This window comes from Balaenoptera ricei, chromosome 16 (genome assembly GCF_028023285.1).
Source record: "Balaenoptera ricei isolate mBalRic1 chromosome 16, mBalRic1.hap2, whole genome shotgun sequence".
NCBI classification, from domain to species: domain Eukaryota; kingdom Metazoa; phylum Chordata; class Mammalia; order Artiodactyla; family Balaenopteridae; genus Balaenoptera; species Balaenoptera ricei.
This window is the reverse complement of record NC_082654.1, coordinates 30,940,525-30,957,671: the sequence shown is the minus strand read 5'-3', so window position 1 is coordinate 30,957,671 and position 17,147 is coordinate 30,940,525. Positions and strand designations below refer to the sequence as shown.

The 17,147-nt window shown below is 43.4% G+C and overlaps 1 protein-coding gene across 2 annotated transcripts; it reads right to left on the bottom strand.

Moving 5' to 3' along the window:
* Window positions 1–1,237: 1,237 nt before the first annotated feature.
* Window positions 1,238–12,454, bottom strand: MORN4 (MORN repeat containing 4). Of its 2 annotated transcripts, none has more exons than XM_059900215.1 (5): window positions 12,323–12,454; window positions 5,142–5,234; window positions 3,310–3,424; window positions 2,790–2,899; window positions 1,238–2,538 (listed from the first exon to the last, which is right to left on the bottom strand). In XM_059900215.1, exons 2-5 carry the CDS (start codon window positions 5,206–5,208, stop codon window positions 2,390–2,392), a joined length of 441 nt encoding a protein of 146 aa, XP_059756198.1. In that variant the 5' UTR covers window positions 5,209–5,234; window positions 12,323–12,454; the 3' UTR covers window positions 1,238–2,389. The 2 variants fall into 2 exon arrangements, with proteins under 2 accessions (XP_059756198.1, XP_059756199.1); XM_059900216.1 differs by lacking the exon at window positions 12,323–12,454 and adding an exon at window positions 12,120–12,279.
* Window positions 12,455–17,147: the final 4,693 nt, after the last annotated feature.

Genomic DNA, 17,147 nt, shown 5'->3' with positions numbered 1-17,147 from the left:
CTATGTACAGATTAACACTCCACTGCTATGCAGATCTTAGGTTTCCGGCCCAGATGTCAAGAACCTTCCCAGAGGCAATTTAGCTCCCAAGGTCTGCGTTTTCCCAGCTCTGAGAGAGGCCCTAAGAATACCAAGCAAACATAACCATTAGATTATTGGAGGCCTAGGGAAAAAGTTATTGAAGTTTTAAATGGGAGAGGTAAGAGGCAAAAAGGTTCAAGTGAGATATTTAGAAACACGTAGCACATTCATTTAAAAGGCTGCTTTCTCTAAAATGTTCAACCTTGGGAATTCCCTGGCGGTCCAGTGGTAGCAATCCACGTTCTCACTTCCGAGGGCCTGCGTTCAATCCCTAGTCAGGGAATTAAGGTCCCACAAGCAACGCAACAACAACAACAACAACAAAAATTTAACCTTTTTCAGTGATATCTGACTAGTGGCGGAAAACCTGAGATGAATTTTTAAAAAACTACTCTCGTTTAAAAGAAAGGTAAACATATCGTTGTTTAGGGCAAGGGCTAAAGGAGAGAATATAAAAGGTATCAATCTTCAGCAGAAACTGGGCATCTGGTTGGCACTGAAGTTTGGGGCTTAGTACCTGGGCTCTTCTCACAGGCAACTTCTGGAAGATCTGGGCTCAGAGGAGAACCAGGTTTAGGGATGGGGCAAAAAGTTAGGGCTAGGGAGGCAGCCTAGGATACCGGTGAAGAGCTCAGTCTCTGGGGTTTCCATTCTTGGATTTGCACCTTAGTGTCTGCAAGACCTTGGAAAACTATTTAACTGCCCTGAACCTCATCTGTAATACAGGGATAATAACGGTACCTTCCTCTCAGGGCTTATAAGATCATGCAAGTGAATGGGTTAGCGTGGAAGGTGAATGTTCAGAGAAAGACTTGCCTGAGGTAACCCAGCAGGTGTGACAGTAAATGGTCTCAGGACTTGGGCACCCTGACGTTCAAGGTGATGAGGAGTTCAGTGGAAAGTGCTTTGGAGTCAAAAAGTCCCAGATACAAATCCCACCCAGCTCTGCCACTTACTAGTTTGGGCAACCTGAGCCTGCCTGGCTTTTTTGTGTGTGTTTTTTTTTAATGTTCCTACCTTGCAGAATTAGATGATATTATGTAGTAAAGTGTGCAGTGTCAGTTTCAAGCCCCCATCTATAATTAACTTTTAGAAACAGCAAATGGGTCAACATTCATAAGGGTGTACAGCAAGAGAGTCAAGAAAACTAAGTATAGGCAGTTCTGGTGATTTGTTTATTCCTCATAAACACTTGTTTCTACAGTACAATTCAGAGAATAAATAGAGGCACACGGCTCTAATTTCCACCACAATCTGCTGTTGAGGAGACATTCAGTGTGAGGATAAGGGGCTGGGGGGTGCATGTTTGGGTCGCAGGGTAACTGGAGGCCTCTGTGATGAACTGTGCAGGGATCCAGTCGATCAAGATCTGATCCCTAGGCCTGATGGCCAAGGCTCATGGTGGAAGAGTTACAGTGAAACAAATGCTCTTTTAGTTCACTGCCATCCCAAGATGGGTCCAATTCTACCTGAACCCCAAGGGGTTGAGGTGGGTCTGACCTACTGGTCCACTGGGAAGAAGCTGTGTCAGCCCAAGCCATCCTTAAGGATTTAGTTCACTCCATGACAGGGCCTGATGGGACCCACAGATATCTGCCCTTGCCCTGGAGTTAGTTATAAATACAAGTTATAAGATAACTGTTTATATCGGTTTCTTTCTGACTAAAGGGATCCTTTCGCATGTCTAAGGAAGGAGAGAGGAGCACAAATTATCTGCTTGTAAAGTCAAGGGAGAGGGAAATAGCATTCACTGAACCCTTCACAGGAGCAATAAGCAGACACGAGGACCAGTCTGGTCAGACACAGTGGAAGGCCTGGGGCCATGATGCCAACCAGAAGCGAATGCAGGGGTAACATACAGAAAAGCTCTGGCCTTGACTTTCACAGGACCGCTGTACTGTCTAAGCCACTCCTATCGTTTTCCTTATTTCTCCAGGGCAGCACAGAGCACTGGCCCTAATCTGGGGCGGGGATCATCTGCCCCAAATAGAGGCAGAAGGGAGAGACTCTGTATCACTTGGCAGAAAATGAAGTAGAAGGCAGCAGCAGGTCTGCACCGGGTGACCCACGGTGTTAGGGACAGAGAGTACCAACGAGCGAGAGAAGGGCAGGGCACACCGGGTACCACTGCTTCAAGGCCAGCGGCCCGAGCCTCAGACCTTCTGTGACCAAAGCCCTGCCTGGCAGGTGACGGGGCCCCTCCCGGGACTTCTGCTCTATGGTCGTTCTCATCTCCTCTCGCATCGGATTCTTTCGTTCACCCCCAGCAGGTGGCGGGGCGTTGCTGTCAGCTGGGCGCAGCGCCGCGTCAGGCGGTGAGGCTCCGGGCTGACTTGGAGGCGCTCTGGGCCCGCTGAACCACCGCCGAGCACTTCTCGCGCCGCAGAAGCTTGTTGTTCTCGAACAGACCTTCGTTGCGGGGTATTCCGTGAGAACCATCAGGGAAAGTCAGCAGGCCTTTGAGGGGGACAGAGAAAATATGGGTGTGACGGTGGCATTAGTGGCTGGGAGGTCTGCTTGCTACATAGAGGCCGAGGGAGAGAAAAGTTTGCAGCCCTTGGGTACTCTGTTGGTGAGTCCGATGACCCGGCATCGGCGCCTGGTCACTATGCATCGCTGGGCATCCACAGGAGAATTAAAGCTGCAAAGGTGCCCTTCCACCCATTTATGCTCGCCTCAGTCACCTGTCCTGCTGGGCCGCAACTTACCCAAACCATCCACTCTGCCGTTTTTAAATTCCCCCTCAAAGGTCATGTTGTCATGTCGAATGAAGACTCCGACGCCGTTGAACTTGCCCTGGGCAAACTCCCCCTCATACCTGCAGAAACACGAGATGTCAGCCTTCAGGATAACTGAGTCAGGCAGCTGCCAACACCAAATGTGGGGTTTATCAACGCCAAGGAGCAAAGCTGATTCCACTCTTCCAGAGCTCCCACCCACCCACCCAGCAGAGAAGGGTCAGACAGTGTGTATGATACGAGGCTCTAATCACAAGGAAATAACCTAAGAGGGCAGTGGTGGGGTGGGAGGTCACTGACCTTCTTGCCATTTCAAATTTTAGATACATTTATAAAGTAACCAATAAAAGAACGAACGCTACTCCTTGCCTGTTTTCAGAGGGCCCGGGACAAGCTCAGGTTTGACCAGATGTTTCTCACTATCCCTTTTAGAACAGAACTTCCCTTCCCTAGTTTAAGGCTGAGAAAGGAATGATGACCCAGTACCCACCTCGAGCCATCTGAGAAGGTTAGTACCCCGAAGCCATTAAAGAGCCCATTCTCAAAATGGCCCAGGTAGGTGCCACCATCTGCAAACATCAGTTGACCAAAACCATGTCTGCGGCCTGAGCAAAGAGAAGACAGGTGTCAGGTTGGGATGGGGCAGCTTCAGGGTCCCCTCTCACAGTCCAACATCCCTTGCCTTGCATCACCCCATCCACAAAGGAAAGACGAGAAGGAGTGACATTAGCAGGGCAGAGAACTATTACCCAGAGTAATAACCTGGCTACTAAGATCTTCCCTTCTTAAGTCACAACCAACAGATTTGGAGCAGGTCTCTCCAAGTATGAAGATAAGAGAGCACTGAAAAATCACAATAGCTTAAAAAAAATTTAAATAAAAATCACAGTAGCTAACTTTACGGGGCCTTCACTATGTGCCAGTCACTCTTCTAAGCACTTTGTATTTATCATCTTATTTAATCCTCACAACAACCTTAGGAGGTAGGCCCAATACTATTATTATTCCCATTAACAGATGCAGAAACCAAGGCAAGGAGAAGATAAAAAAACTTACTCAAGATCACAGAGCAACTAAGTGGTACAGCAAGACAGCAAATGCAGCTGGCAGACTGACTCTGGAGCATTCAACACTTAACTGCCTTGACACTCTGAGAAAAAATTAAAGTACCCTCTGACACCATGAAGCTGCTGGGCAAACCTAACAGCCTGACTGGCAACACTAGTTTGAGCTTTGCTCCATCGATAGGGCTGTGCTTACCCACTGAACTGACCAGAGAACAGAGCAAGGTACTGGAGAAGCAGCAATGCCATTCCAGTACAAGGGCGTTCTTTTGGCGGATAGAGACTGCCCAGCAGAGCCTCAAGAAGACTCTCCTCTAAAAGGTCACGTTAAAGGGGACAGTAGGTGTTTGGGAGGCAGGAGAAAAGGCTGGGGATGTACGGAGGCAAGGTCACGTCCCATGTGCACAATTTCTCCTCTCAAGGCTCAAAAATTCATCAGCTGCAGGGATCTACCATGAAAAGAATGACACATCTGGAAACAGTGTGAACTGCTCTTCGTTGGCACAACTATAAAGAGTCAAGTCTCCTCGCGGCAGTTCCGGGTTTGCTAGGATTGGACCCATGAGACTTTTAAGTGGCCAGACTGTTTCCAAACTGAACATCATTCAAGTGCTTCCTGTATAGCCTCAGGCTCGGAGGAATTCTGCCCTTCCTGTGAATAGATACTTCCAAATGTAATGAGCTGTCACAGGAAATTCAAGGCAATGAATGTCATCTGCTCTTGAGTGTCTGCCCTAATTTCTTCCTTAAGATTCACTAGAATCAAGTCATTACAATGAATCTGTACTTTGCAATTTATGGGCCCTAAAAATAATTCATTTTGCTCTGCTGAGTACGTTAGCATTTATAAAAACAATTCCCAAGTAATACCACTAAAGGATAAAAGAGTGTTGGGGGTTTTCCTGGCAGGCCAGTGGTTAGGACTCGGCACTTTCACTGACATAGGCCCAGGTTCAATCCCTGGTCGGGGAACTAAGATCCTGCAAGCCACGAGGCATGGCAAAAAAAAAAAAAAAAAGAGTGTTAAAACACTTTAAATTTAGAAGTGGGAAAATTTAACTTATTTCTGGAGATTGGAGTAACAATAGCATTTTCCAATTCCTTTATTTATAATCCTAAAATCAAATAAAGGAAAGGCACTATTTGGCTTTAGAAGTTAGAAATGAAGACTCATAAAGTTGTCTTATATATCCTGATGTATTTGTCCTTCAGCCAAATGAAGTGTTCATCACTGGATGCTCCCCACGGGTCCTCTCACCCTCCTTCCACTCGCCACGATATTCCTCCCCACTGGAGTAGGTGAAGGAACCTTTTGTCAGGGTCATGGTGACAGCTTACAGAAGGATGAAAACTGCAAGAAATAAGCAGAGGAGAACCAGTGTCATAGGATGGCTGGAGGAAAGGCCTGTAAAGCAATTTTATAGATACCTTCTAAAGGCTACCAGCCTGGTAAGTGTAAACTACCTCGAGTACATTTAACAAAAATCCCCCCCTCTCCAACCACCAGCACCATCATCGCCACCTCTGCCCAAGCAGTCTTATCCTCCTACTTGTCTTAAAGGTCTTCAGCCGGTTCCAATTTTCTAAGACCTGGGATGGAAATTTAGGATTAATCTGTAAATATTTGCTTGATACCTACCATGTGCTTAGTCAATGTATAAAATATAGTCTCGTTCCTCGATGAGTTTATAATCTAGCTGATAAGACTAACAACTGAAACAATGAATAATACGAGAGATAATATAATTAAGTGCCAAACTGGATGGCAGAGATTACAAAGACAAGGGATGGGCAGAATTTAAAACAAGCAGTGAAGAACGCAAAGGGCAATGCCAGACTGAGAAAACATGGGGAATGAAAGCACAAAGCAATGTAAACACAACATGTGCAGTGCGAATTAAGAAGCTGGGTCTTATTCGAGTTGAAGGTTTATTTAGGGAGTAACAGGAAACAAATTCACCTACGTACACCCAACCTAAATCTTAAATCTGAAAAGAACCTCTCAGATTTAATCCAAACTCCCTCATTTTGGAGGGAGAAACATTTGGAGAAAACAGAAGACCCCAAGAGGTTAAAAACTAGTTAGTGAACAATGATGATGATGGAACTCGTGCCCATGCCTCCCCTGACTGCTGCTAGTTCTTTTTCCCCTGTACCATGTGCTCTGCTTTTAGGGTCAGGCCAGCTTAAGGAGACCTTTGAAAGCTAGGCAGAAGGGTTGATAGCTGATAAGGTATGGAAAAGAAGAAACCTCTGGGGGTTATAATACGAAATATGAAAGCAGAGTCTAAGGAAAATGAATGTGGCAGAAGGAAGCAGGATGGGTTGGAACAGCAGAAGCCTACAGCCAGAAAAGCTGCAAGGCAGGAGATGTGATCATTTAGTCGATTGTACAAATGGGCACAAAGTGTTCTCCCTCCATCCATGCCCTTGCAGACATTGCAGATCCTCCATTAAGAGGCAGCTTATTTATTCCTCTGCCTGTTGGATTTGGGTGGGTTATCTGACTTGCTTTCGCTAATGGAACATTAGCAAAGGTGATGTAGCAGAGTTTTGAAAAGCACTTGTTTGTTGGGCTTGCTCTCTTACTGCACTTGGAACTGTTCTGCCTCCACATGAATGAGCCCAGGCTAGTCTGCCAGATGGTGAGAGGCCACGGGGAGCAGCTGTCCCAGCTGACCACAGATGCATGGGTGAGCTCAGGCAAGACTAGAAGAGCTGCCCTCCTGAGCCCAGCCCGAAATTACCAACCCACAGAATCACGGACTAAAGAAATGGTTGTTGTAGCCACTATGTTTTGGGGATGGTGTGTAATAACACACCTAGCAAAAGCTAACTGATATACCCAGGAATGAGATCATAAAGCCTGAACTAGGGAAATAACAGGGTAATGGGAGCAGGAATGATTATCACAGATATATCATAGGATAAACAAAAACAACCCGGTAACATTTGGAGACTGGCTAGGTATAGCTTCATATGAGTGGTAAAAGAATATTTATACTCAAGGATATTCTATAAGAAGGGAGTTAAGATACCCAAAACACCAATAAATATAAACAGAGACAAATAGAATCATTTGACATATTTTTTAAAATGCAATCCCTATTTCTCTTTCTTTCCATTTTTTTTTTTTTTTTTTTTTTTTTTTTGGTAACTGGAAGTTTGTACCTCCTAATCTCCCTCACTTATTTCTCTGATCTCTCCACCCCCTCCCCTCTGGCAAACACCTGTTTGTTCTCTGTATCTATGACTCTGTTTGTTTTGTTATGTTTATTCATTTTTTTTGTTTTTTAGATTCCACGTATAAATGAAATCATATGGCATTTGTCTTTCTCTGATTTATTTCATTTAGCATAGTACCCTCTATGTCCACCCATATTGTCACAAATGGCAAGATTTCATTCTTTTTCTTTTTTATGGCTGAGTAGTATTCATATATATATATATATATGTATATCCATTGTGTGTGTGTATATATATATATATATATATATATATATATATATATATATAATATATACACACATACCATATCTTCTTTACCCATTCATTTATTGATGGGCACTTAGATTGCTTCCATATTTTGGCTACTGTAAACAATGCTGCAATGAATATAGGGGTGCATGTATCTTTTCTAAGTACTGTTTTCATTTTCTTCAGATACATACCCAGGAGTGGAAGTGCTCCACTTCCACTCATATGGTAGTTCTGTTTTTAATTTTTTGAGGAACCACCATACTGTTTTCCACAGTGGCTGCACCAATTTACATCCCCACCAACAGTGCACGAGGGTTCCCTTTTCTCCACATCCTCCCCAACACCTGTAATTTGTTGTCTTTTTGATAACAGCCATTCTGACAGGTGTGAGGTGATATCTCATTGTGGTTTTGATTTGCATTTCCCTGATGGTTAGTGATGTTGAACATCTTTTCATGTGCCTCTTGGCCATCAGTATGTCTTCTTTGGAAAAATGTCTATTCAGGACCTCTGCCCATTTTTAAATCAGGCTGTTTGATTCTTTGATGTTGAGTTTTATGAGTTCTTTGTATATTTTGGATATTAACCCCTTATCAAATACACTGTTTGCAAATATCCTCTTCCATTTAGTAGATGGCCTTTTCATTTTGTTGATAGTTTCCTCCACTGTGCAAAAGCTTTTTAGTTTGACTAAGTCCCATTTGTTTATTTTTATTTTTGTTTCCATTGCCTGAGGAGACATATCCATAAAAATATTGCTAAGACCGATGTCAAAGAGCATACTGCCTACGTTTTCTTCTAGGAGTTTTATGGTGTCATGACTTACATTTAAATCTTTACTCCATTTTGAGGGTTGATTTGTTTGTTTGTGTATGGTGTGAGAAAGTAGTCAAATTTGATTCTTTTGCATGTAGCTGTCCAGTTTTCCCAACACCATTTATTGAAGAGTGTGTTTTCCTTTCTGTATATTCTTGCCTCCTCTGTGGTAGACTAATTGCCCATATAAGTGTGGGTTCATTTCTGGGCTCTCTATTCTATTCTGTTGATCTATGTGCCTGTTTTTGTGCCAGTACCATACTATTTTGATTTCTGTAGCTTTGTAGTATAGGTTTGAAACCAGGGAGCGTGATACTTCCAGCTTTGTTGTTCTTTCTCAAGGTTGCTTTGGCTATTCAGGATCTTTTGTGTTTCCTTACAAATTCAAATGACATTTTGAAAAAATATCAGCAATTTTGACTAATGAGGTAACTACTAAGTAGGGGAAAAGTAAATTATAGCCACTCATCTGTTCTTTATCAGCACCCTATGGGATATTCTAATTTTGGTCTATGTCATAATGATTTTGATGCAGATGCTGAAAGCTCAGAAATGGTCTGATGTGAAGACAGCCTGGCCTGAACAGAGCAGAAGCCCTGTGCTCTCACCCAAATATGGAGAGACATTCATTTCTACCCCCATAATGAAGGCCAGCTTTGTGGAAGCTCTTTCGGTGATGTTTGGAGTCACTCCCATAGGTACAACTGGGATTTTCTCACTTTTCTAGTTACTCAGGAGCTCCATGTTCAGGGTCCCTCACATTGTAGAAGGTATCCCAAGACAAGGATCATTTTCTAGTCTTAATGCCCCTCAGTACCTCTGGGGGGCTATTTTCTCAGTGGCTGGCACCTGGTGTGCCATCTCTGTCCCATCAATGTTCCACAAAGTCAGCATCTAATTTCAGGCTCACGAGCCTCTTATCATCAGCCCAGCATCAGAGTATGCCTGGGGTAGAGGTCAACATGACTCCATTGCAAATACAACATTAATGAGAGGAAGAGAAGCAGTTTTCCGTCGAAAGTACAGAGGAAAACGCTTTCCAGTCCAGATAGGCATGTTGATAGCTAGAGGTCACCATCAGCTCTTCTGAGAACTAACTACATCAGAGAACTAAAAGTCAGCTTATGGCACAAATCTGAGCTGTTTAATTCCTTCAAAACAAGTCAGAATATGAATGGTTACATCTTCTACTAAATCTTAAAACTAAACAACCGTTCTGACACATAAACGCAAAATCATTATTTCTACAGGAAGATGATAAGCTAAGGACATTTCCTTTCAATGTTCAGCAGTACTCGAAGTTTTGGAAGGAGTTATTTCAGTGCAATTTGAGGAGCCAGACTGACTACACAGGGGCTCAGCCTCTTGTGTGTTTACTTTTTCTCAAGGCTATGTGAAACTTCCAAACAGTGGCATCCCACCAGTAGAAGGAACTTGAAAGAAAGGGAACAGTTCTTCTCCAGTTTGAGGATTATCTAGGGACCAAGTACTACCCAGCCCCTCCAACTGTAAACCTAGCCACTCTTTTGGTATGCTGTTAGCTCTTGGGCAATATATCCTAAATATTGCAAAGAAGCCAGTGAAACTTGAAAGATTAGCTTCTCATTACCAAATAGAGTGGACTGTATTTTCCAAAGATATTCACGATCATATCTCCTGTCTTATACATTCTTCTACAATTTGACCTTGCCAGTGCCCCATCAAAAAGTAGTGTCTAACTCCTCATTTATGAATCTGGCTAGGCATGTGATTGCTTCAACCAATAGAACGTGATGGAAGCGATGGTGTGTTCTGAGGTTAGATCATACACGGTAATGCAATTTCCATCTTGCTAACTGGTAAACTTGAGCTTGGAGACCTGAGCCACCGCATAAGTAGTCTGATTATCCTGAGGCTACCATGCTCAGCGGAGGCCGAGCCACATAAAAAGTCACATATGCTGGTGCTTCCAGTTGGCAGTCCTCATCTCTGAATCATCCTAGCCCAGGCACCAGGAGTGAGTGAAGGAGCCTTCAGGATGATTCCAGTCCCCAGCCACTGAGCCCACATCCCAGCTGATGTATCATGGAGCAGAGAGAGATCATCTCCCAATTCCTGACTCACAGAATCTGTGAGCATCCTATGGTTGTTTTAAGCAGCTAAGTTTGGGGTAATTGGTTATACAGCAATTGTAATGGGAACATCGTCCCTCAACCTATCCCTGCCACCATCTTCTCTCATTTGTTTTCAAAAGCACATATTACAAATTCCCATTCCTTTTTGTTCTAGGGAGATATAGCAAACTTCAATAGCTGCTTGTCAAAATGATGTCCATTCCCAAGAACACAATTAGAAGTGCTAATTAAAGGAAATACATGTACACTCCATGTGTCTCAGGCCATGGTTGAACAAACTTGACTTGAAACTTCTACATGTGTCCAAATAATTGATATTGTCACTGCCTGAGGCAGAATCAGGGTTTTCATTTATGACTTCTGTAGTTAGCCATGCTAATTAATAGCTGTATAGCCACTGACCCCAAAAAGAACTCTATCAGTAACCATGGTCCTTGAGACAAATCTAGTTTAATAAAGTATAGCCAGTGCTGATGCAGACTAAAAAAACCAATACTTTAAAGGAATGCAAATCAGTATTTGTATCAGCTATTCAAAAAATCTTTTTAAAGAGAACAGATGGCCTAGGAGTTTAGGCTTCAGATTTACATGTGGAATGTAGTTACAAAGCCAAGATGATTCATGCTTCTTAACAGATGCCCACCCTTTCTCTCTCTTGATAGATGGGTTGCAAAGGATCAATCCAAACATTTATCTAAAAGAAAATGACTATTTTGTGCCTATAAACCAACACACTATAGTCTGCACAATAGACTGTATCCTTGCTATCTTTATTTTCTCCTGCCCCAGACATTTCCAAATAGAACTCGAAGACAGGAATGAGAACTTTTGTTTCCATTCCATTTGTTCTTTTTTTTTTTAATTTCAGAAATCAAACTGGTTAAAAAATATTTATGCATCCACAGTAACCTGTGTCCAAATCCAGAAGATTAAAAAAAAAAACACTAACATAAAAGAGAATAGATTTTCAGTTTAAGAATATTTTTTGGAGGCATCCACCTTAACTATCTACATATAGCTTCACATTGTCCCCCTAAAGCCACCCTCCCCAGGGTATGACAGTCTTGTCAAGGTTCTTTCAGTTATAAAGAAAGCAGCTCTTAGGCATTTAGAATCCTAAAGAGAAGAAAATGAAGGCTTTGATGAACAAAAATCAGGCTTGTAATGGACCTAGAACAAAAAGTCAAATGTTCTTTTCAAAGTATTTTAAGTGAGCTTAAAATAACTGTCTTTGTTTTAAGTCTGTAAGTCTCTTTCACTATAATTCTTCCTTCCACTGGAAAAGTAAACAAATATACCACTACTAGATAAAGGTCTTATTTAGGAAGACTGTGGGACAGCTAGATTGAAGAAAGTGGGAAGAAAATCCTGACACCAGAAAGAAGGTCAAAACAAAACAAAACAAACAGAAAAACCCCAGACGCCTTGGGGTAATGGGGACTGCCAGGATACTATTCTATTTCATGAGAAAGTAAAAGTCCTGGGCTGGGTTCTAATACAACCGAGTGACTCCCGGTGGTACCTAAGCAGTTTGGAGATGCTAGACAGTAGGGATGCCACCATCAACTAATTTAAGCATCCTACTTCCCAAGGATGTATGTGGGGGACGTCTCTCCACCAGAGTGTGATAGAGGCGGACGCAGAGCAAACAAAGCCCTAGACCGCAACAAGGCAACACTTACTCGTCGACCTCCCCATTCCTTCTCCCACCCGGTTCTGGCTTTCCAGCACCGCTACTTCCCTCACCCCGGGTCCGCTCTCCCGGGCGGGAGGGGTCTTCTGCTCACACTGATCTGCGATCTCCTCTGCACACAGCGCCCACGTACCCCGATCTCTATCCCGGAGGCCATGGGCTCGGGCCTCGGACCCCGCGGTAGAGACGGGAGGCCTGGGTTTAGGACCTCCGGGGCAGCAACCCTCGGTATGGAGCCGCGCTCCCGCAGTCCCTGTCATTTCGGGCTGGGCTCCTCAGTCCCTTCCTCCCAGACCACACTCTCCCGGCCCCCTCCCACCCGCGCTGCCAGCCAACCTGGGCTCGGCCTTCCGGGATGACCGTCTCGCCCTGACGCGGGGCGGACCTCCGCTCCGCCGGGCTCGCCCCTGCCACCTGCCTGTCCGCCACCACCTCCAGTGCCTGCCGCACTTGACGCCGCCATCCCGGGCAGCCGCACTGGGCACAATTCCCGCAGCCCATTGGCTGTTACGTAGGCAACCGGGAGCAACGCCACTCCCCATTGGCCCAGCCTGGTCTCTACGCCATCTTTGTGCGGGGCTGAGTGTTGCGGGAACCCTGGGCCAAATACCAGAAAGAGGGGTGGGGCTGACCCACGGTGCCACCTCAGCCACCCAGAGAACTCAGGTCTCGCCTACCAAGAGGTAGCCTAGCTGAAATGTCAACTCCAAACCAAAGAAAACCCAAACCTGCGTCAGAAGCAACAGTCACCACCTACACAAGCGGCTCCGATCCTGCTCCGATCTCCGCAGTTGTCAATGGCACCGACGCGGAGCTGAAGGACAGAACCCAAAACTGACTTTTGAGGTGCGGCTTTGTAAATTGTGAAGCGCAGGATGGGGCAACTGCAGTTTCATGAGTGTCAGCCCTGTGCCAGCATTGTGATGATATCAGGACACTTTTGCATTCATTATACGGATTTGCGTTGCCGTTGTCATGACTCATATCCTTTGTATTTAAAATATAGTGCCAAGATTGGAACAAATCCTCCCAAATACCATGCACACCAACTGGTTTATCCATATGTTTATTTACCGAACAATGTGAATACAGCATGATGCTAGGTTCTGCCAGGCTAGAATAGACATGATCACTGCTCTCATAGGATTTACGGCCTCGTTGTGGAGAAGAAAAGGTTCATGTACATGGAAAAATCCAAGTCTATATTTAATTATTATATACTTAATTATTAAGAGAAGGCAGGAGAATGACGAGAGTAAGCAAATTTCTTCTCTGAATTTGGAATTCCTAATCTGTAGAAAAGGATGATAATAGTAATAATGATAAAGTCTCCCCAAGACTTGTATGAAAATACAATGTAAAATGCTCAGTACTGTGTCTGACATTGTAAGTGCTCAATAAACTGTAGTTTTAAAAGATTTGGATTCTGTGTTCAAATCCCATCTCTGCCACCGTGTGTGACTTCAAGCAAGTTGGTAAGCTCTCTAGCCTGTGAAATGAGATTGCACTAGCAAACCTATAAGAGTCAATCCAGCTCTAACTCACTGGTTCAACATGCTGAACTGTGTGGTGTTAACTACGGATATAATTACAATAGTTGAGAGAACGGAGTGTCAAGAAAACAGATATTAGATTGGAGAATGTGTATTTAGAAAATATGAAGAAATAAGGTTAAATAGATTGTGGTCAAATTATGGATAGACCTGAAAAAGTAGAAGATAACGGTTTGCAAAATGTAGTTTCTTGAATCTGTAAATTTGTACACACAGAAAGTAGACTAGAGGTTACCAAGAGCCAGGGGAAGAGGATGTTATTGTTTAACAGGTACAGAGTTTTTGTTGGGACGATGAAAAAGCTTTGGGTATAGATAGTGGTGATGGTTACACAACATTGTGAATGTATTTAATGTCACTGAATTGGACACTTATGAATGGTTAAAATGATAAATACTACATATATTTTACCACAATAAAAAAATGTTGTTTCTTGATCAGAGCAGTGACACAATAAAACCAGTGTTTTAAGAAAATTAACCTGGCAGTGATACCCAGAGATGATCAGAGAGATTGGAAGCAGAGAAACTCAGAAGCTATTGCAATAATGTAGCTAAGACATCCTGAGAGTCTCAGAACTAATGCGGTATCAGTGAGGATGGAAAGAAAGGGGTAAACATGAGACACATTTCGCAGAAAAAATTAATAAGAAGCAATATAGTGTTAAAAGCATGGAGCTAGTCTGCCTGGATTTTGATCCAGTTCTGCCACTTACCAGCTGCATGACCACAAGCAAGTTACTTTACTCAGTTTCCAACATCATAGGGGCTGTAATGCCGGTTACGGGGCTTAATCTGTGTAGTGGACAAAAAACAATATTTGCCACATGCTTAGCATTTGGTAGGTGCTAGCTCTTAAAAGGCAATAGAGAGGGGCTTCCCTGGTGGCGCAGTGGTTGAGAATCTGCCTGCCAATGCAGGAGACACGGGTTCGAGCCCTGGTCTGGGAGGATCCCACATACCGCGGAGCAACTGGGCCCGTGAGCCACAACTACTGAGCCTACGCGTCCGGAGCCTGTGCTCCGCAACAAGAGAGGCCGCGATAGTGAGAGGTCCGCGTACCACCGCGATGAAGAGTGGGCCCCGCTTGCCGCAGCTGGAGGAAGCCCTCGCACAGAAACGAAGACCCAACACAGCCAAAAATAAATAAATAATTAATTTTAAAAACTTAAAAAAAAAAAAGTATATATATATAAAAAAAGGCAATAGAGAATGTATTGACACTTTTCAGTAAAAGGAAAATCAAGTTCTAAGAAGTAAATACAGAAATAATTTCTGAGGGTTTTCCTTAGAGAAAACTCAGAATTCAAGGGAGAACTCTGAATCTTGGAGCTTTCCTTGACCACAATTTGAAGCTTAAGGGCTAAATGAGACGAATAATACTAAGAGGTCATCTCTGTGGCTATGGCCCCTGGGACATAAGAGGCAAGTATTAGTTAATTATTTGATGTCTTGTTAGGAAAAGGAAATAACATGTCTTGTAACTGAAAGGGGAAATTGAACCATCTGTATGGACCTTCGCCTAGAATGGTTTATTTGGTAAAAAAAAGTTAAAGATAGTCCCATTGTTAAAAACAAGACAACAGGCCCCAAAGGGAGTCACTTATGCTAAGCCCTATGTCACTAAACCCAAACTTAATACTTTACTTTATTACAGTTGCAGCCTCTCCCAGACATGGATTCTTAAACGAGGCAATATGGACTCACCTGGTCAGCACTAGTGAGGTAATCTTTCTGATAGACCCCTGCATCCCGGCCCGAAAGGAAGGTGAACGTTGCCACAACCAATCTGCTTTCAGCTATAACTTCCTTGGCCCGCTGCCTATAAAGGTCTTTCACATTGTACAGCTCCTCAGAGCTCCTTTCTATCTGCTACGTGGGATGCTGCCCAATTCATGAATCATTGAATAAAGTCCGTAAGATCTTTAAAATTTATACAGTTGAATTTTGTTTTTTAACACCATACGTACAATTAAACAATTCTTTCAGTTTAGTACTACTACTTAGTTGTGGCAATAATTAGATTCAAGAAAGAATGATTTTTAAATATTGGTTACTAGGGGTCTGGTCATCTTTTGAGAAAACCCATGCCTCTAGTCTGTTGGTTACTTTAAACATAAAAACAAAAACAACATCAACAATAACCTCAGGTCCAGTGGTTAAGAATCAGCCTTCCAATGCAGGGGACTCGGGTTCGATCCCTGGTCGAGGAACTAAGATCCCACATGCTGAGGGGCAACTAAGCCTGAGTGCTGCAACTACAGAGCCCATGCGCTCTGGAGCCCGCGTGCCACAACTAGAGAGAAGGCCACACGCCCCAGTGAAGGATCCCACGTGCCGCAACTAAGACCCAACGCAGTCAAAAATAAATAAATAAATAAATATTTTAAAAAACCCAATAACCTGAGCAGTGATAAAAAGCTACCATTCACTGAGTGCTTTTAATGTACTAAACACTATGCTAAGTTTTTTATGTACATTATCTTGATTCTTATTTAACCAGTTGAGGAAGGGATGATTATTCTCATTTTATAGAGGAAGACACTGAGGCTTAGAGAGTTAAGTAACGTACAAAATAGTAAGTGTGGAGCTGGAGTTCAAACTCAAATGTCTTTGATTCACTCTTTTCCCAGTGATGAAATAAACATTCACATTTTAAGGCAAGACAAGAAAAACTTAAAAAATTTCTCTGCCAGTTTGGGTTTTCTTCCTCTCTAGTGTGCATTGTGCATCTGCATTATGCATTAACCAGACGTCCCCAATGGCAGAAATACCTGCTCAACCATAAAGATCAATTTTTCTTCTGGTGCCAACCATATAACTCCTTAGAAAATAACATTCCTTTCTCAATCCTTGTGTGTACAGACATATTTGGTGAACTTTATGTACAATTCCAATATATCATTTCCCTTAAAGATAGCGATTAGTGAAGAACAGACTGATTAGACGACCTGGGGAGATACTAGCCTGCACATAAGAGAAGTTCTTAGCATAAATACTTATGACTTTATTAATGTTACTAGCCATATTACTTGTATTCTGCCTGTTTTACAGGATTATTGTTTCTCACATTACCAAATGTGTGACTGAGCCTCTGATAAAATTAATGATGATTAGCTGACTTGAAATGATTGACCAAATATATAGTCCTATAAGATCAATGATGTAGGACCTCTCTGGCGGTCCAGAGTTTAAGACTCCGTGCTTTCGTAAGCCAGAAAGAGAAAAACAAATATCATATATTAACGCGTATATGTGGAATCTAGAAAAATGGTACAGATAAACCTATGTGCAGGGCAGGAACAGAGACGCAGACGTAGAGAATGGACATGAGGACACAGGGGGAGAAGGAGACGGTGGGACGATTGGGAGATTAGGAATGACATATATACACGACTAGAATGTGTGACTGAGGAGCTAGGCTGCTTTATTGCAAACTTCCAAACAAGGGCCAGCAATCGGAATCTAAGGGCGGGGCGGGGCTGGTAAGAGCAGAAGGCGTGTCTGACCGGGGACTGGCTCCTGGAGCATGCGCAGTCTTCACAGAAAGTGACCGGCGAAAAGTGCAGAGGACGCGATTGCGTAGGCATTGTTTCTGATTGGCTACCG

Bases quoted from the DNA above. Each gene is read 5' to 3' on its own strand.
- MORN4 (XM_059900215.1), bottom strand. From the start codon at position 5,208: ATGACCCTGACAAAAGGTTCCTTCACCTACTCCAGTGGGGAGGAATAT. The intron at 3,425-5,141 runs GTGAGAGGACCC...CTCTTTGCTCAG, and splicing joins TCGTGGCGAGTGGAAGGAGG to GCCGCAGACATGGTTTTGGT. The intron at 2,539-2,789 runs GTAAGTTGCGGC...TCCCCCTCAAAG, and splicing joins CGGCAGAGTGGATGGTTTGG to GCCTGCTGACTTTCCCTGAT.